The 21,474-nt window shown below is 34.5% G+C and overlaps 1 protein-coding gene and 1 pseudogene across 3 annotated transcripts in view; one reads left to right on the top strand and one right to left on the bottom strand.

Annotated features, from left to right (window-relative positions):
• Positions 1 to 199: 199 nt before the first annotated feature.
• LOC108969642 (transmembrane protein 184B) overlaps positions 200 to 21,474 on the top strand; it is a 24,109-nt gene continuing 2,834 nt past the window's right edge. Inside the window, exons 1-9 of one of the 3 annotated variants that reach the window (XM_018934493.1) lie at positions 200 to 627; positions 15,213 to 15,480; positions 15,588 to 15,753; positions 15,828 to 16,086; positions 16,147 to 16,316; positions 16,380 to 16,546; positions 19,066 to 19,140; positions 19,203 to 19,287; positions 19,907 to 20,280. In XM_018934493.1, the coding sequence (XP_018790038.1) occupies positions 15,214 to 15,480; positions 15,588 to 15,753; positions 15,828 to 16,086; positions 16,147 to 16,316; positions 16,380 to 16,546; positions 19,066 to 19,140; positions 19,203 to 19,287; positions 19,907 to 19,941 (1,224 nt within the window). In that variant the 5' untranslated portion in view covers positions 200 to 627; position 15,213 and the 3' untranslated portion in view covers positions 19,942 to 20,280. Of the gene's footprint in view, positions 628 to 14,995; positions 15,017 to 15,212; positions 15,481 to 15,587; positions 15,754 to 15,827; positions 16,087 to 16,146; positions 16,317 to 16,379; positions 16,547 to 19,065; positions 19,141 to 19,202; positions 19,288 to 19,906; positions 20,281 to 21,474 lie in introns of those variants that run through there. The other 2 variants (XM_018934491.1, XM_018934492.1) reach the window with 2 other exon arrangements.
• LOC108969643 lies at positions 11,162 to 12,164 on the bottom strand (annotated as a pseudogene).

The raw sequence follows: 21,474 nt of genomic DNA, 5'->3' as shown, positions 1-21,474 counted from the left end.
AAACACATATAGTAAAACGGAAAAATATAATGGTTCATACAAGTCTGGTTCATACAATATGAAAATTATTGCAGAACCACTGCAAGTTTTTTAAAAACAGAAAGTAAAATATATATTTAACGAAAGTCATTAGAGCGACACCTGTTGGTGAGTTGAAATGACTTTGTGTTTTGGTAATACTGCATATCAGTCATTTCGTATTTATTTTTCATAGTAATCAGTAAGTTTTTCCTACAAGATTGTAAAGTGATTTTTGAAAAAATTAAAATCGGGTTTATTGCTTAAAAAATCGCATAAATTAGTACAAATTACGGACAACTTGCGCACAAAAATCGAATTACGAGTGTTTAAAGTGTTATCAGTGTATTTGGACAAAATACGTAAAGCGTGTGCATTCGCAAAGCCAAAGAAAAAAACGTCATCTTTGTCGAATTGATTCGCTGGCGACCACGACATTCGCAACAGGAGAAAAAAGAAATTAAACAATAATCATATAAATGACAAGTGGTTGATTTTGGTTTACTTTTTGCAACTGTTTCCAACGCTATTGTAAAAAGAAAAGAAAATTATAAAAGTGTCAGCAGGAATACTATAAAAAAGAGCCTAAATAAGACGCAGACAAACAAGGTTAGTGCGAATTGGAAAGTTGTATATCTGTGCAAACGTCTACGTTGAATAATAATGTTAAAATAGGTATATCTACTGATATTGTATTGAAAATAGTTATAATTATTTTAAGTGGTAAAACCGAATATATACCAAGTATGTATCTGATATTTGCAATTTTGAGTCCGTAAAATAATTTTGAAGATTGTGCCAATTGGTTACATTACAAGTTATTTATACATAAATTATTTATTAACTAACTTAAAACTTTACTAACTTTAAAGCGAATTATTCGCGTAGTGTGCAGCTTAACAAACATTAGAAGCCATATGTTCGCGTGGGACAACGACACATGAATTTGAGTTTGTATATTTGCTTGGGAATCTGTTTGTCTTCAAGAATGTCATCGCGATGTTTGTTCCAAAAGCAGCTTCAGTTTGATTGAAATTGTCACAGCGTTCATCATTTGTTTATATGCAAAAACTCATGTACATGCAAACTTCCCTCTTGGTATATGTGTCCATATGTAAACTAATATATTGTGATGAGTTTTAAACTTATGTATGTTTGCTTTGGAGTAGCGCTAATCTTTTTACTATTCAGAAATTTATATTTCAGACTATTTTTAATTTTTCTTACAAATATGATACAAATTAAGAAATTAGTGTCTACTCACATTAAAAATTCGGTTGGATTTAAAATTTGGAATTGGCAAATATTAATTGCAAGCTTTCCAGACAAAAAGAATTAGCACAAGAAAGATACATTCTTTTAAATTGTTCTATTAAATTAGAAGAGAGTCACTTATTAATATAATATATCTATTTACTTCGATTGTTCCATGTGCGCTTAATTTTTATGTTTCAGTATTCTCTACTTTTCACATCCATTTCTGTCCACTTTGACGTACAAACTTACAATCAAGTATTTTTACTGCCCTTATTTGGGGTTTGTGGTTTTGTCAGTATTTTCATCGAGTATTATTTTCTATGCCAATATGCTAATACCAAATCATACATACATATGTATGTACATATTAAAGTTTTCATTATTTATTTATCTTTTCTTTTATTGTTTGACCGTGAATTGTTTGTTGAATTTGTTACTTGTTTTCCATTGCCTAACGTTTTGCCTCAAAATAAAACAAATCGCTGGTAACAAATAATCGCAAACAAATATTAGTATATTTAAATTTCATATTACAAGTTTGCACTCTTTACCATGTTTTCTGTATATTTTTTTTACTAAGCTTTCTTTTTGAAAGATGAGTCAAATCGAAGCTTTGTGGTCATCGCGTGAATGAGTAACAAGTTTTTCAGCTTTAAAAAATAAATAAATATATGGTGATTTATAATTAATTGCTGCTATATGTTTAATATATGTACATACATAGATATAGTATTGAAAAAAATTTAAAAAAAATAGTGAAATTTTTATAAAAAATGTAATATTTATTTATATACAAAGATGTTCTGTTACTTTGGACTTCAATGCTCTCTTAATTTTTTTCATAACATGCACTTCTTGCTTTCTTTCGGCAACTTGTAGAAAAACTCAATTAGCAAAAACATTTTATAAAATCTTTTTCTTAAGAAACACGCTTTGTTACGAATAAATACTCAAGTAGCAGCATTTATTCGTAGAGTGAGCAGGTTGAAACGTGATAAACTAAATTATCAGGTCTAGTGCAAAGAAATCCAATATTTTTCCATATTTTTTACCAATATATTAAAAAAAAAAAAAAAGTTCTTGTTCGGAGAAAATCGAGTTTAAAAATAGACTCGTGAGTCGGAATTTACCGAACGGTTACCCTTTACATGGCTCTAACTCAAAATCTATTAAATAATATTATCAGTTTCAAATTTGAGGAAGTTATTTATTCAGTTTAAACTATTTACATATATTCGTTAAGTACTGACTAATGAATTTTATAATTTTTTTTTTTTTAATTTTGTCTCACAACCAAAAATTCACAAGATGACCTATATGACTCCAAATTTTACAAAAATAGGCTAATGTATACACTATTTAACTGTAAACTGTTTTTTTGGCTTCTTCTTCTGTGACAAATTTTTTTTTTCGCTGAACTCATATTTTATTTTTGTAATTCAATAGCTTTTGGTATTTGATAAATTCAGATAATTGTTGTTTGCATAAAAACCTATTAACTTAGTACAAGCAAGTATTTCGTTTTGTGTTTTGTAGTGCTGCTCTGCTTGAGGTTGAAACGCGCAGCGCCAACGATGTTTTCCGCTCACCAAATACTTGACTATCTGCAAACGTGTCATTAGCTTCGTTTTGCACCAGTGTGGCTATTTATTTCCCATACTATTGCTGCGAATGTCGGTGGTTTATAATATTTTTATTTTTATTTTGCTTCTTATTCGCACATGAGCATACAATAATGTAACCATCATGCTTCTCAAGGCTAGTCGCTGTTGTTGCTTTACTGATTGAATGGCGCGTTGGTGAGGTGTTTGACGTTCGCAGTTATGCCGCCGTGCTTATGCACTTCCTCTTCCATCATAAGTTTTGTTTGTCTTCTCTACTTTGCAGTCTTATATCTTTTTTTTGCATGCTTAGTACCGCGTTCTTGTCTCCGATTATTGTTGTATTTATAACAGTTAAAAATTATACTAATTGCGCTACACCTATGTGAGAGATACTTACGCACATATACATATATGTACATATCTCGTTTCCAACTTGCTTCGCGCTGCGAATAATACGTAATAGGTTATTCATACGTCCTGTACACCAAAACATATACACACACACGCACAAATACATTACAGTAGCCACTACTTATGTATATGAACCCACAACTTCACCCTTCCCCCTTCCTTCTTTCTTCTTCCTACTTCCTAATTCAAACTTGAATCTTCATAAGTCTCAGCTTGTGCTTCCAAAGCGTCGAGTCAGCGAACTACTTAGGCAAGCAGTCAGCCAACCAGTCAGTCTAGCATTCAGTTAACAAGTCTCACTTACTCATCTGTCTTCGCCCTGCAGTGGTCTTTCATTGTGGTGTTGGATTAGCGCCTTTTGCAATTGCCGCTTTTTCTTTTCAAGTTTGCTGCCTGCCTGGCCTGGCCAATTTCTGTGGGCTCTCTGTATTTTCCTGTTTTAATATTAGTTTTCTTTCCTACATGTTAAGCTATGTTTATTTATTTCATGGGCACATTACCAGCTCACCTCCCATTGCTCATTACCGCACGACTTATGTGGGCATCGCCTTTACTTTTTCCCCATTTTCGCTCCTGTCTTTTGCTTTTACCTTTTTCCTTTAGTTTAATGAACTCTTGCGGGTTTACAAATTACCTTCCTGTTGTAAATTGAAACATTACTTTTTACATTGGCAACAAACAGCTCATTTGTGAGACAAATCTATACTCGGCATGTAAATCCCAAGTGTGTAAGAAGTGAGCACTTGCTACGACAGATAATTATTATATCACTGGCAGCAAATTGTTCACAGGAAAACCTTTGCAAAATGCCTGAGAGGAATTATTTTTTACTTTATCAGACATTTTACACATATGATATATATAGATATATATTTAGGTATGAGTAAGTTGGAGAAGAAACAGATTTTCCTGGTTTAAAATTCATAAAATTATTCGAGCTCTAATACCACTGATACTCACTTAATAGAATTTTCTCTCTCGACAGTACTTCACCCGGCAAAATTGATAGGTTTGAGGGTGAGGATTATTATAAATTACTCCGTATTAACTTTTCGACGTCGAGCAAAGTAGAAAGTAAGAATAAATTAGTACTTGTCTTAGCTACTTAGTAGGTATCAAGTGTTTCAGAAATTTCATTGTATATCGTTTTTAGCGACTCTTATACCACACCTGGCTTGGTAGCCAGACGAATGACACTTAGACAATCTTATCACCTATTTCGCTTCAGGGTATGCCCTTGGTTCGGGAGTGGCCCAGTGTATATTTGCAGACATCCACATATCTACTGCCATTCTGCTTCTAAGTACGTTCTCGGTCGTAATACGTAATGAGATTATTGCCTTAATTGCCGTTTGGCTGTTGGTGTATATATTGTTTGTCTTTGTGTTGTTTCATGCATCTCAGCAGCTTTCCTCATCGCAAAAACTTGCACAAGCTCGCTGTAGATCCAGTTCTCCATCCTTTTCAGAGAAAATTTGCCAAAAAGCTCTTAAATCTTCGGCCAGTTAAACTCTCGACCCTCAGGTAATCGTTTGTGAACATTACTTTTTGCGTTTTGATCATCACTAGATATACATTTTGTTTTGTTTTTATTTGTTTTTTTGTTAAATACATTTTATTTGCAATCTATTTTAGTAAATAATAAGCAAATTTGATAACAAAACCATAATTTGACTTATATTAATACTTTACTATACTACTTTATATTAATATACAATATTACAAAATGTTCTAAATACAACTGTTCATATAAAAAATTTAATTATACATTTAATATATTAGTAACATATGTAATTAAACATTAACTTAATTCCTAAATGGGAGATCTAGAACATGTTGTCTTTTAAGTCTAATAGTTTCATTACTATCATCTAATAACATGACTGCCAAAGGATTGTCATGGTAACTTATAATGTGCAAATATGCTGAACTAAATCTTTTAATTTCACCTTCAACAAAAGGTATGCTCAGGTCTGAATGAATGGCTTTATTTGTTATGAACCAAGGCGCGTTCGTAATTAATCTTAGAGTTTTCGATTGGTATCTTTGTAGAATATCAATATTTCAATTACAAGCAGTGCCCCAAAGTTGCACACCGTATGTCCATATAGGTTTTAGTATAGATTTAGCATATAATAGTAATTTATTTTCAAGATGTAACTGCGATGCATGTCCAAGGAACCAATCAAGTTGTTTGGTTTTTATTTTTAATTGTTTATTTTTGGCTTGTATGTGCTGTTTCCAAGTTAGTCGTTTGTCCAAGTGCATGCCGAGGTATTTAACGCTATCACTTTTAGGAATGGTATTGCCATTTTAAAGCAAAGGATATACATACATGCGAAATATTAAAAAACTTGCATTTTCACATACATATGTATTTGTTCTTTACTATCACTAAATCGTGGATTATACCCTGCAATCTCTATATATACACACTGTTTTCGCACTTCCTTTGTAATATTATATTTGTGCCGATAAATGCCTTTATTTTCGTGTGCGTGCGGTAGTGCCATTTGAATGTTCAAGGATTTCAAGGTGTGTCATCTGCCACGTTCCTTGCAGCGTAAGCCATCGCAGCCACTTTGCTTAGCATATTCCGAAGAGCTCATCCCTCATAGCCAAGCAGTCTGACAGACACTCATTACGCATATAAGTATATAAATGTTTATGTGTATGCGTGTGGTTTATAGGGTCTGTAATTTATTTGGTAGTTCAGTTTTCCACAGCTTACAAAAAGGCAGGTCGTTTAGGCTCTTTTCCCTGCTTTTTTTGGTTAGCCTTTATCATTATTTTGTTGTGTAGATATAAACTATATTATTTTCTTTTAGTTAAACTCTCCTACATGTTTCTTGTTGGTTAATTTTTGTCACATATTCGTCGTTCCTTTGTTGCAACACACTTCGTGCGGCACAAGTAGCCCGAGTAGCATAGTTCACACATACATAAGTGTTCATGTCGCTTTTGTTATTGCCGCACGCTTTTGGGCAATCCCTTTAAATGTAGGAAATATCGTTACTCTGTTATTTCACTACGCTGTGCCAAAATGTGACCCAGTTTATAACGGCATTTTTGCTTTTGTGTGCCCTCTTACAATTCTGCATTTTTAATGCGACACTTTTGCTTTTCTTTATTTAAGTTCACTTAACCTGAAAAATTTAAAGAAAAGCGAGTTCTACTATATTGTCTGCAAATTGCTGAGTGTTCATTGGCTGCAGTTCGTTGCTCCGTTGCTTACACCATTTTGCGTTTCTTTTTGCGGTCATTGTTACTATAAGATCTAAATGAAAAAMAAAAAAAAAAAACGTTTATGTAGTCGGTATCGGTCAATTTAGTTTTTGGAAACTTTATAAAATTAAATTTTATTTTTTTATAAGGATTTATTAGCGAATGAAACTAGTATTCTTAGTATTCTCTCAGGTATAAGGAATAGTTGCACCTCAAAATAGTCGATCTTTTTTTGAAATAAAACCCACTTTAAAACATTACAGTAGTCTTGGGATGGAAACTAGGGTTCATCGAGAGTTTAAGGCATCTCGCACCACAATAAACCTACTCGATGCTGATACAATTCCTTCAATCTGCTATTGTCGGAATCTTAATGAAGAATGATTTTTATTTTCAAATGTTTCATTATATGAAGGAAGCATTGTTATAAAAAGTTCTTTCAAAAATGGTACTTGAAAGCGCTACGAAAAAACCCTAAAAATCACGAAAAAATTATAGCAGAAAATATCCAAAAATTTCGGTTCACTAAATCGACCTTTGCGCCGCTGTGTTGCCGATTTCATGTCCGTCTAACAATAATTATAATAATATTTGCTTTTGTAATTAAACAAATTATATTTTCCATTACAGTTTTCATTGTTTAGTCAATTTTTTGTGACATTAAACAAATTAGACTCGCAGTTTCAGTGAACTTGCCGCTTAAAGTCAGTATCTATCGATTTTCCACCGACAGGGGCATCATGCGAAAGCAACAGTCAACCATTTCAATAATTAAAGGCTGAGTGAAATGTTTTAGTTGTTATTGTGGCAAAGTGATAGCAGCAAATAAAAGTGTATTTGTATGGAATTTTGTAATGAAAAATATTGCGAAAGCGTATCCGCTACTAAGTGCTAGTACAAATATTTATGTGTCTATCTTAGGTGCACAAGCAAAGCCTGCTAAGTGCTTTCAGGAAATTTTGATATGTCGAGCTTGCCATTCGTACAAATCTTGTTATTTTTAATTAAACTTAATTAAACTTGTAGTTAAGTATATGCTTCGATTAAATAGCATTAATATGCACAAAACTGTATCCCGAATAGCCATTTTTCTTGCAAAAATATAGAGTTTATCATACAAATGGTAACTCCACTTAAATGATTTTTCCGTCAACCACGCTGCTTTAAAACACCTACATACACTACATAGCAACTATAGCGTAGCGTCTGGTGACCGTGACCATTTAAGGACGAGGCGTTGTTTTTCCTATCGCCATAATTGCTGGCCGTAATGGTTGGCTTCCTATGTTTTTATTTGTGGTTCATGACACCATTTGCTGCATTTTTTATGCAACTGTTTGAGATGTTGTGTGTATTTTTGTGTCCTGTCGGCTTCCCCGTATTTTATCCGCCACTTCAGTGTCATTTGCACGCTGTAAATAGTCTCATGTGTTGAATACAATGCTCGCGACAGACTGCAAACGACATCTGTCAAATATTAAAATACACACGTTCTTATGGACGGACCTATTTTGATAGCTGCACGACTACACGACTACACGACGACAGTTGTCGCTCTCGCTAACTTCAATTTTATCCTATATTTGCCAACGACAGTAGAGTTGACAGTAGAATGGAAGACAGAGAGATGAGGTAGAGTGGGATGCCACTAATATGTAAAATGTAAAATTACTCAAAGCTCTAACAACAATTTACAAATAAAAGCATAAAATAGCTCTGTTACATCWTTTATAATAACARTTGATAATTTAAAACAAATAAATTTACCTATTTACTTATTTTTTGCTTAAAAATTTCACTTTGAACAAAATATTAAAATTTCATTGAAGTGCAAGGTATTAGTATGGCCACAACGGAATTTTGTACATGCAAAATGAACAACTGAGTTGTTTTGTGTACATGCCGGCCATTCTTATGTTGCTGCTCTCTCACAAACGTTCTTGTAGTAGGATTCACAACGCCATTTTCAGTTCACTGTCGTGCTGCTGCAGTCTGTCGCTAGCATTGTGTTCCACACATCAGTGTGTCTTTTTATGTACACATGTACATACATATGTATGTCTCTATATTCGATATGCCCGCTCCATATATTTTTGAATTCATTTGCACCATTTTCTTATTAGTTTTTACCACCAGACAGTAAATATTTATAGCGGCGCGTGGTTTTCCTTTTTACGATGATCTAATTGTCTTCTATTATTTTTCAATTTGCTCAATTTGACTTGAACCAAAGCACATGCGCAAGTGCAAGGCTAGGTGCCTAGGAACGGGCCAGGATGACTTTCCGTGTCTTCAGCGATTTTATTTTTTTCAGTTTCCGGTAATTTTTTGTAAACCATTCGCTGGATTGTTTAGCCATGGCGATGTCATATTCCTAAACCTACGACTAAAATTATAAAAACGTAGTTTTTAGAGGTAAAGTGATAGTAAAGATGTTCTAGGAGTGACCGGGTTTAATGCCGTATTTTGAAGACCACATACATGTCATATTTCGTATTTTTAAAATGCATATTTCTTTATAACTCCTCGCCTGTCTTTTTTCTCTTGTATCATCGCCACACCATGACTACAGCCTAAGACACTTGATTATGGTATAACTGTAAGTTGGTATAGCGGCCTCGTTAATGTCTTATAAGTACACTTGCAAGCATTCGCATCGCTTTTCCTGTCATTGTCAACATTCAAATATGATATAAATATGATGAGAGACACTAAATGGAAAACGTCGCTTAACGACGGCGTGCAGGCGACTCAGTGAACGTGTGAATAAGTGAATGAGCGAAAATACATGCGTGCATGAGTGTATACCTATCTGATGGGAGTGCGTGTTGATATATGTACATATGTAATTCAATTTTTATCTTGTCATACTTCAACTTTTAATGGCGCATATACCGAGCACCGAGGCGCATGTGTGTATACACAAGTATAAATAAATATAGTATAAGTTCTCGTTTACAAGTGCATTAAAGCATTTTACTCAAAAGCTTTTCCATCAAATGCTGCTATTTTCGATGACTTGTATTTGCGATCGTGTTATCAGTGCCATAAACTTCGTGGAATATAGATTAGATACTTAGCGTGGTGGTTCCAGTTGCGAAAGGTTTTTGTGTGTTCTCCTTTAACGGCGTCGGTTTTATTTATTAATATTTTGTGTAAGTAAATATGCGCCGATGTTGGTTAAGAAAGTTTTCTTATGGCTTCAGAAAGAGATAGCAGGCGAAAGAATTTCAACGTGAAATTTTAGCGTTGGTGGTAATCGGTTCCACTTTTCGTAAATGCCCTCTTGCTATATTAACCGATGTTTGCAGAAGGCTAAGTTGTTGCGTTACAGGCTCAGTTTTTTTTTAAGAAGAAAACGAACACAATAAAAAATTAATACTTATCAAAAGCACGGTTTAATAGCAACAAGTGTTCAACATTGGATTGCTGATAGCAACTATTTCACTAGAGCTCCTGAGCTCTACTCTGGGGGAGTAGTATCTTGCAAGGGCAGAAGAACTTGTGGTTGATCAGCGTAGTATTGTCACCCTGAATGCACACCTCTCTGACCGATTAATGGTTGCATTAATTTCTGCTTGAAAAACGATATAGGGACGACCTCTAGCTTAAAACTATGCTTAACAGAAATCAAATTACATAAAAATCCTTCTCAACTATCTCTCTGAGCTCGACTCATTTGTGAAAGCCTCTTCTCATATCACTTATCGATGAAAGAGAGAATTTGAGAATAACAATAATTTGCAGTAAAACATATTGGCTTTAATACTATTTCGTAGAGCCTAAATACCACAATTGCTGAGGGGCCCCTGTTCTTCCCAGTAGCACCTAACAGCAGTGTAAGGCAGCCGAAGTCGTCTTTGTTCTTTTTTCATCGTTTGACCTTCATGAAAGGTTTGTGTCACCTTGTCCATAGGATGGAGATGCGAATAAAGCTATTTCAGTTTTACTTGGGTTGACGTGTAAACCGTTCCTGTTCGCCCAGTTGGACACCAAGATGAGCTATCCTTGTGTTAGCGCATTGACCGAAGTTGGAAATTTTATATTTAATGGACATGTTCGAAAAAAGATAAGTCTTCAGATGACAATGACATAAATTCACCCTTCCTTTCAGCATAGAAGAGTATATGTCACATAAAATTGACGTTCATCAAGAAGAAAGATACTTTATTTCATATCAAAATGGATGCAAACGCGTCCATTTGAACTGATTTGTTTCGAATGTATCACTCTCTCTCTCTCTAAACAGCTGATGAACAATGTAGCAGGAAAGAAATCGGTAGGTGGAGAAAGTCGGTTATTGTCATATTTATCTATTCCAAATATTTATTCAGACTAATGGTCGGTTCGAATTAATTTTCGAGATATATGTATTTTATAACAAAAAACTTTTTGTTGTAAACGTATGTATTTTGTTTAAGAGGGCCACATATGGTCAATCAATAACATAATAAGTTAATTAAATTAATATACATTTATTGAAAAGGACCGATTTACAAGTCATCTCCTATTTGCAATGTCTAATAAGAGTGGATGGTGCAAATAAGCCAATTATGAGTATACTTGTGTAAAATGTGAGCATAATCAAAACTCCCAGCACAACTTGGCGTAGTCGGATATCGCCAGTTTGCTGACAATACGCCTACTTATTCCAGTAAATCCTTCAAATTCTGCCCAAAGCCCATGCTGCTCATCCATATGCATAATGAAAACGCAAATTTTACAATCTACAAAGAGAATTGGGAAAACACACACCGACATTTTAGTGGTCACTTTGATGTTGAAGAATTTGAGTGCAACAAAGGTGATGTCCTCCTGTGCACGATGAATGAAGAATATGATGAGCTTGCGGCAACGCTTGTCCATGGCCAACCAATTGCAATGGAAATTGCATGGAGCAACTTGGCACTGTCAGCTTCTATCGTTGACGCTTGATAGCATGTGGGCATAATCTGCAGCATGACGCCTAAATAATAGGTTACCGTCACCACCTGTTGTTGGCGATCGGCAAATACGAAAAAATGTGACATCGAAACGTAGAGAGCTACGGCAACAATCACGAGGAACATAATTATAAACTTGTTTTACGCATTCTAAAACACCATAGTTGATCTGATGTGTAACAATACAATCTACCAATTCGTCATAGTTTTGCTCGTCAGTAAGTTCTGGATTTTCGCCCAAATGACTAACGCGTTTCGTCAACAGATTTATGAAAGTGTGTGCGTAAATTTCGTATATAAACTGCCGGGAACGCATCCATTGTGGCTTATACCATCAATAGGAAAATCAAGTGAAAAACTGAGTTGGCTGAGGGATATAGTCGGTGAATGGCAACCATGTATTCAGAGGATAACCATTAGTGAGTAGCGGCTGGAGATATATGTGCCGCTGCCATAAATATGAAACAAATATCACGCTGCTGAGTAGGCGTGTGCTGATGATAACACAATATTTTATCTGCTCCTGATTCGCGACGCTCTGGCGTGCACGCAAACGTGCAAAGATCAGCTCTGCGCTTCGCGGATGCGTTTACAATATTGTAATGACAATCGCCTTCATTGGCTGTCCTAGAATATTGAATATTGCTGGCAAAATGCCAAGTTGAATATTTATAGGCTCAGTTTCCAAAGTTTGCAGATAACCCATGAAGAAGGCAAACGGACACAGGAGAAGTAAAAACCAGCAGCAGCACACGCAATCTGTACAGCTCTAACGGCTTAATACCGACAAGTGTCCAACATTGAAATAAAAGCTAGAACGATTCATTGATCTCAAACTTCGAAGCGCCACGTCCATATAATAAATCGGAGAGTTTGTGCATTTTTCTAGTGTCCTCTGGCTGTCTGCAATGATGCTAAAATATAAAAATGTAAATGTATGTAATATATAGACATCCGCTTGGAAAAAAATTAAAGGTTGGAGACGTGTACATGACCTAATTCGCATAAGTAAGTTGTGACTAAGCCATATTGAAATGAGATGATAGTGATGAAATTCATCATACTTTTGCCTGATAAAACCTGAATTTTTTCAAATTTATAAGTTTAACTGTGGCGATATTCGCACGTACAAGGTACTAACACGATCTGTGAAATATTCAGGAGTTAACTTTTTCATACAGGAGCGCAGATTTACTGGGATAGAAGACTGCCTATGAGACTTAAAGATGGCAATCTCTTGTTTAATATTAAGTTTATAGACCAGGACAAATACAACGTTCTTGGAGGCCTTCTAACTGAACAGGTAATTCTGTATTGAGATGACCTTTTCATCATTTGAGGAATTCTAAGGCTTGTAAATCTTGTAGTAAGATTTTTTTGAGTAATTATAACTGTTTGGTTGGTTGTTTGTAAATATTTTATAGAAAACAAATAATTACTGAAACATTCATTTATGTGCGTGGAAAATTGGACAATTCTCATGACTTTGCACATTTTATCACTCGCAAAGCATTTTTTCTCACAAAACCCCTTACCCGTAAAATATCTTTCTTTATCTTCTCTAGAGCTTATTTTTGAGGAAATATATGTATTTTACTCGCATGCATATGCGTATCTAATTAAACTCTTTTCGGGTTATCGGTATAAACGTATAAGTGACGTCATGATGAAAACTAGTATAACATAGCGAACTTGATTAAAGCCAGGGAAATACCCTCTGAAGCATAAGAATTGTTGATTATATGTCGTATGTGTATATGTAAGTTTTCACCCGATTTCATTCTTTCTAAGCACAAGGATGCACCGTTATAACAAAAACCCCATAAAGACACGCGAAAGTGAGACAATCTCTGTAGGGCTAAGGGAAGTATTGACCCGATCGAATCCATTTTCAACAAACAGACATACTTAAAAGGATTCTCTTCAAATTTCGGTAATATATTTCATATATTGGCCGATATTTTCAGTAAAAAGTCAATATAATCTCTGGGTTCACATACTCAGTACCTACAAGATGCGTTTTAAAGTAAACAAGACTTAAAAAAAAAGAACAGAATAAATGGTTTCTTCGGCAAAATCAATTTATTTTATTCAAAATAGTCTCTTTCTGCTTCAATACAGCTTTTTGCATGGTCCAAAAGCATGGCGGTTAGTGGTTAATGGTTAAAATGTGATTTTTGGTCAAATAATCGGCCACAAGCGTCGATCGATCTGAGCAATATTTGGTAGTTAGTCAATTTGTGTGGAACAAACTGTGCACACACCTTTCGTAAGTTTTGGAGATGTTCACTTCCATTTCCATGAATTTCAATGATGATTTCGGCTGATTTTTCACAGTTTCTATGGAATTTCCGGTGATCACGGATTGACCCACATATTGAACGTCATTTTTGTCCTCACGACCATTTTGAAAACCTTGAAATCACTCATGCACTCAGCTACGGGATAGCCAACCATCGCCGTAAACTTGTTTCATCAATTGAGAAGTTTCGATAAACGTTTTACCAATTTTAAAACAAAATTTAATGTTGGCTTTTTGAACGAAGCTCATTTTCGCACCGATGACACAAACATACCGACACTTAAAACTCAATAACTTCACTTCCAATCAATGAAATGTCATGAAATCGATGTGATGAAAATTACTGGACAATCGATGAAGATAACAGATTCTAACGCACCAGTCGACATATCATTCAAAAAGTCCTGTTTACTTGGAACTCACCTTGTACAATTTAACTTATCAACTACCTAGCGAACCTGACTAACGTTAATTTTTACTATCCTTATATGAAAACTAAGAGAAAATGTGAATCAATGTCATGAATTAGTACTTAAATAGATTAAAATCAATGAGAAGGACCGACAGTGTAATCATAATCAAAGTCGCTTAATTTTAATAAAATATCCCCAATAAAGGCTAAAATAGACTGAAATATGCTTGATTAAATTGACTGGCGCAATAGATTTTGGTCAAAACATGTAACTGGAAAAGATTCATATTTAAATTAAAAACTAATTTTGTTTTATTTTCTAATAAATCTGAAAATGAATAGAATAGAAATGTGTGCCGTGTTTGCAACAAAATTCCCTGAAAACTTGTTCATTACAATATTTGCTAAATATTTTCTAATGAATAAACATTTAGTACACAGCAATCACACAATCTCAATGCAAAATTGTATAAGAAATCAAGCTTTCAATTGATACTAGATGTTGTTGCAAAATAGATGGCGATAAGAAACCGAAGCTTTCAGAAATGAAAACAGATGCAACTCTTTACAGAACGAAAGTCTCTTTACATAATCGTAATTCATAGAATATTTACAAATAATCTTAACTGTCTACATTATAAGTATTAATATGGTGAACTTACATATCTATGTGAGTTAAATTACATATAAAATTGGATTGAACTAACAACAAATTTTATCGCTTTATTTTATCCGAAGTTTCTATATTTTATATATATATATATATAGCAGGAGGTTTTTTGAAGTCTTGAATGCCACTTTAATTTTTTGGCTACTATTACTACTGCTTTTATTATATCAATTTGTAGGAAATTTTAAATATATTTTTCGATCAATATTTTGTTAAATGAAAGCATTAAAATATTTGGAAGTTTCTTTTTAATTATCACTTGTTTATTTTCTTAAATAAAAAAAAAACTAATTTTTCAAAACACATTCTTACTCTATTTTCATATGCGCCTTTCTTACACTGAAAATTGCGTTGTTGTGCATACGCGCAGTATGAACAGCGTTGTGAGCAGCACAGCGCCAAGTACAACGAGCTTCATTGACCCGAATGGCACAGCAGCAGCCGCCATCGCAGTTGCCGCATCGACGATGACCGAATCGACCACGCTGAAACCGAATATCGTTGTACAAGCCAAACCAATGCCGTCGCCCATTGATCCGCTCAGTCACGTCGGTGATGGTATCTTCCTGCAAACAAAAACCGCCCAAGGACTTGCGACCGTCTTCGTGTGGGTGGCACTATTTATCACTTGCCAACAGGTGGGTAGTCCAGCGCTTAAGAAAAGTGAACTGAACGGCTTTACTTTGTTTTTGTTTTTCGTATTATTGCCTTTCCACGCTGTTTACACAACGCCACACGCTGGTAGATTTATCAACATCTGCGTTGGTACACAAATCCACAGGAGCAGCGCTGGATAGTGCGCATCCTTTTCATTGTGCCCATGTATGCGACATACTCGTGGATCAGTTTGTTTTTCTTCAATTCGGATAATGTGTATGTGTACTTCTTTACCGTGCGCGATTGCTACGAAGGTGAGCACACAGAATTGCCAAGATTTGCTGATATTTTTCTCTTAAACCTGTTATTTACATAATTTTTCCCTTAGCTTTTGTCATCTACAGTTTCCTGTCGCTGTGCTATGAGTACCTTGGTGGCGAGGGCAATATCATGTCCGAGATACGCGGCAAACCCATCAAGAGCTCGTGTCTGTATGGCACCTGCTGTCTGAAGGGCAAGACGTATACAATCGGTTTCCTGCGCTTTTGCAAGCAGGCCACATTGCAATTCTGCTTGGTGAAGCCATTGGTGGCATTCATTATTATATTCCTGCAAGCCTTTGGCCACTATCATGATGGTGATTGGAGGTATTAAAATGTGAAAACAATACATTGCAACTTATTTAACAAAACTTTACTGATTTACAGTGCAAACGGTGGCTACATTTACATTACAGTTATCTATAATATATCCGTTTCGCTTGCCCTCTACGGTCTATACTTATTCTACTTCGCTACGCGTGATTTACTTACACCATTCGAGCCTGTATTGAAATTTTGTACAATCAAATCAGTTATCTTCTTATCGTTTTGGCAAGGTGAGTCACTCTAATGAGTCCAAATTTTGCTGTCTTACTAATTTTGCGGTCTTTCGCCTACAGGTGTTATGTTGGCCATTTTGGAAAAGGCCAAGGTCATCTCGCCAATTGTGGACAGCGTCGGCACTGTCACATCAGCTGGTACTGTTTCGGCGGGCTATCAAAACTTCTTCATTTGCATTGAAATGTTGTTTGCTGCGATTGCCTTGCGCTATGCATTCCCCTATCAGGTGAGTTCAATAAAAACGATTTTCATTGTTTTTTACTTCATAATTGCTTTTCTTTGTAATTATTGTTTATGACTAACTTTCGCATATTTTATTATTTTCGCTTTATTCGCAAGTTCATCGAGTGCAAATGTTTGTTAGGCGTGCTTGCTTGTCATGCTCTAGTCGATTGATAAGATAAATATACAACAACAACAACATAAATGTGAGCCTCTAATAAACATATCTCGCAAGCAATTAACACTACTCGTAATAGTATTGAAAAACTCACTCTCGATTAGCCAGTGGAAAGCGTGGACCGTAAAGTTAGACGTTTGGCTAGGTGAAAATCGAAAGTTTGCAAGTGCTTGTAATGTACTTTGGCATATCTATGGCATATGCGTAATGGTTAGGCGCTGGAGCGTGTCAAATATTTTGCATTTTTAATTTCCTTTTTATTCGCTTCATCTCTTGTACTCTCTTTGTGAGCGTGCGTGGTTTATGCTCATATCTTGCAGATTTGTAATTGATCTAAATTTATTAGTACTTAATATTAGTGGTCATATCCACTTGTTATCTGAAGTGAGTGAGTGAGTGGTCATAAAAATATAATATAGTATGTAAAAACTTTGTTTTGCAAGTTTTGATCATTTGGTGATATTGTTGGTCTTAATAAATTTTTATATGAAAATGGCGAATTTGCTATAATGGTCCTATGCCGGTCGTGAAAACAAATGCTACGGCTGCTACTATGCCGGTCTCTTTCGACCAATTCAGCGATTTTATCGCAGTTTTCGACGATAGGCCTTCCGGAGCGTGGCGCATCTTCGACCACCTCTACACCAGAACGAAAACGTTGAAGCCATCGTTGTGCGGTGGAAATGGAAACTGTATCGGGCCCACAAACTTCACAAATTTTATTGGCGGCTTGAGATGCATTTTTGCCTTTATCGTAGTAGTACTGTAAAATATGCCGTATTTTCTCTTTATTTTGCTCCATGTTTGCAACGGCAATCAATCAAACACGTGTTAGCGCGTGAAATGAGCTTTCCAAAAAGGTATAGCATGCCCCGATGCGACGAATAAAACTAGAACTACGCGCTCTCAGCGCCAACTAGCGAACATACCGCAAGAGCAAATGTCAAACTGTGCTTTTTTCTGACCGAAGGGATAACGCCTAAATAAACGTCATAAAACAAGGTAGAGACAATGTACTAGTGTGGGGTTGTTTTTCAGGCAATGGAATAGGACCAATTCATCATATAAACAGTACAATGGACAAATATAAGCATACAAATATTTTTTAGAAAATGGGGTTATCAACAAGACAACGACCATAAACATACTGCTATTTGTGTAAAACAGTAGTTTGCTGATAAAAGGATTGAGGTTTTGAAGTGACTCGAACAATCACCAGATCTCAATGTAGATCGATAAGTCAGACGTGAGAATTGTAAAAATAATGCCGTTTTATACATACAAGTAAAGGGAGCATGGAAAAGCATTTCCTGCGACACATCAAATAAATTAATTGAGTCCATGCCTCGCCGATGTGCAACTGTATTCAAAAATAAGGGATACGCAAGCAAATATTGAAAGACATAAATTGTTCAATCATAAAACCATTTCGTGATTTAGTTTTGTCGCACCAGATTTTCGGAGTTTTTCATATATGGAATTTTCTACTATATATTTTTTTAATAAGTTAATTTGCTTAATTTTTTACTAACACAAAAAGAAGAATGAATGAATTAGTTATAAAAATAAAATCATTAAAATTTATGTTTTTATTCATTTAAATACCGACAAGGTAGATTCCGTGCTTTAGATTAGTCGCACACTGTATATAAATATTTTATGGGGTCTCCGGCGTTTCCTTCCTGTGGCTATAAACTTTCTGGCTAATTTATTATTCCCTGCTCAGGCTAAGAATTAATTATTTCTATAAGGAAAATCATTCACACTAACCTCCAAATGCTAAATATAATGTTGACTGTTCCAAAGTGACGAATGTATCCTTGTAAAATTAGCAAATGACAAACCAACAATAAGTAAACTGTCGTCAAATTAGCCTCTAGGCGGTGCATAATTTTAAGTAATAATCTTACACATTTCAACATTTATTGTTCCCATGAGAGTCGGGTCAATATAACTGGAACAGAACTAATGTATATTCGTGAAAGAACTAACAATTTGTTAGCAGTTCTACATTCCTCAGTATTCATTTTGAGGAACGTTTGCTGATGCTACAAAAGTAACAATAACAACGTATAAACGGTTGTTATAGAAAAATTTTGCAAAAAAACTCAGATTTAATTTAATTTTTCATTTATATGTATTATTGCTATTTTTATTATTTTTATCATTGTTAGATATGATAAGTTTTTCTCAACTTGAAACCTCATAAAGTGAAAGGCCACATTCTTCAAAGACTTATAATGATTGTATTACACAATATTATTTTTATTCCTTTAAAATGCATATACCATATCTTGATCTTGTTTGGAGCTGTAATTTTCTAATAAATATTTATTTCCTTATAGGTTTATGCGCGCAGTTGCATTGCCGATGGCCAAGGTCGCTCTGTTACCATGCAATCAATATCAAGCAGTCTTAAGGTATGTAAATGCAATTTCGTTGTATAATGTATATAAAGACATTTGTTTTACTACTTTTTCAGGAAACTATGAATCCCAAGGATATTATGACAGATGCTATACACAATTTCCATCCACAATACCAACAGTACACACAATACAGTTCCGGTAAGTTCATTTCCCTTACTTTACAATATTTTTGCTTAATATGCATGCTTTAAACGTGGCTTGACCTTTCATAACTGTAAATTTGCTATGCATCTTGTAACTATTGTACCATTGTGTGATTCTTTATCTATCTGCACTGCTATATCTTATATCACTTAATATTACTGCCATCCCACATCTTCAACCACTTATAACCCTTTTCACACTCCTTTTCGCTTTATGTTCCCATACTATAGCTAATATTTTCGAAATGCTTTCAGCTTTGCGCTGGCAAATACTAATTTTCACCATCACCATTTTACCCAAAACGGCTACGTGTTGGTTAGTGAGTAGTAGTTAGTAGTAGGGTATCCAACAAACCGCTTTAATGCACGCGTGCTGAAACTAATTCCATTCTTCTCCACGCACACTGTCCGCCTTGAAAGGTCGCACTTGTAAAGCGCACTCAAGTTCAAGTCCAATAAAAAAAAACACACACACTCATTTTGTTTTCATTCTTTTCATTTGGGTTTTGGTTCCACTTGAGTTTCATTTTATGTTTACCAACAATTTATTTTCGTTACCTACCACTTTAGGTTTCTTCAAAAATTTGTTTTTTTCTCTTCTATTCCTTTTACAGAAGTTACCTCGTCTCAACGTTATGAGAAACTTTAAAATCAGTATCTGTCAATGCGCTAATGAGTCGCCGAGCGGAAGAAATAAAATGTTGTGAGCGTTGAAGAGGGCGAACAGAAACAGAAACAGAATCAGAAATAGTACTTACTTATAATTTAATAGAAGCAAAGAAGACGACGAAATCAATTCTAAAATAATATTTCTCTAGTGCTAATGCGTTAACAAAATGCCTTTGCAAAGTGCATTTGCTTACCAAATTTGCCTTATACAAAACACACACGAGTACACATAAATATATATTTATACATGAAAAATTGCTAGCAATTAAAAGCGATTATCAATAAAAGAACAGGATGAATTTCAAGCAAACGATAAAAACGGCGTAGCTCTTAAGTTTAACTAAAATAAAATTAGACACATACACACACACGCATGCGTGTATTGCGAGGGAGGAGGTATGCGTTTTTCGTTCATTTTCTAAATATATCTATGTACACCGTTTTTTATTTTATACTTTTAAGTTTCTACAAGTGTTGCTTGTTTAGCGTAGCTCAAGGTGCACCTAGACCAATGCACTGCCTCGTTATAACAAGAAGCGAGAAAAAAAAAACATTAATTTTTATTGATTATTCCTGTTAAAGCCAACTATATTAAAAAAATTAAAAAATATTCATGTTAATCGTAGCTTGTTCCATAGTTAATATTTTTTTTTGACTTTTTTTAAATTTTGAATTCTTACTTTTTTGTAGGTCATATTTTTGTATTTTACTATTCATACAGCTTTTTATGTCTTATTGTTTGCCCACTAGGTAGGTTATTATTACTAACTGCAGTTATAAAAAATATTTATAGATTATTATAAAGCAATTAAAAAATTTGTTTACCAATATATCATCGACGCATATTTATCTACAATTCTGTTAAAACGGGAAAAAAGACAAAAAACCTTGGCTACTTATCAAATGAAAACAAATTACGTTACTTTAGTATGAGAAATGATTGAAAATTATTTTTTTTTTTAAGTTGTGTTCGCATTGTTCTTTATATTTCTGGTAGCGTTAGTTCTACATACTTTTTCTCTACACAGTTCAATTTTCTTAACAAGAACGAGAGTCACCGAAAGAAATGGTCTTTTTACCCCAAAACTAAGGGCCACGTCGATTCCGTTCCGACATTGTTGTTGCAACAACCTTAATCATTGCCAAAATGTTTTTCTAACTTCTGGTTGTTCTATGCCAATTCTTGTTCTTACTGCGAGTACGTGATCTTAGTTATTTAGAAAATTTTTGAAATCTGTTCTATTAAAAACCTGTATTTGCACGGATCCTTTTGCATTTCAAATATTTCTTCGGTTTCAAAAGTTCGGTCATTCCAATTTCAAAAATTCGAAAATCAATTTCGCAATTTTATCTAAGCATTTAGTTTTGCTGTTGCTGTGAGGGAATATTTCGCTTTATATTTATCGGATTTAAAGAAAGATTTTATTTTTATTTTTTGCCAAAAGCGCGCAGTTATAATATATGAACATTTATCAAGACTTTTTACAATTGTCGCACTTCACACATTGCTCAA

Source organism: Bactrocera latifrons, unplaced genomic scaffold (genome assembly GCF_001853355.1).
Source record: "Bactrocera latifrons isolate USDA-ARS-PBARC rearing strain unplaced genomic scaffold, ASM185335v1 scaffold_26, whole genome shotgun sequence".
Classification (NCBI taxonomy): Eukaryota; Metazoa; Arthropoda; class Insecta; order Diptera; family Tephritidae; genus Bactrocera; species Bactrocera latifrons.
Note: the sequence above shows the minus strand (reverse complement) of the source record. Positions and strands in the feature narration are given on the sequence as shown.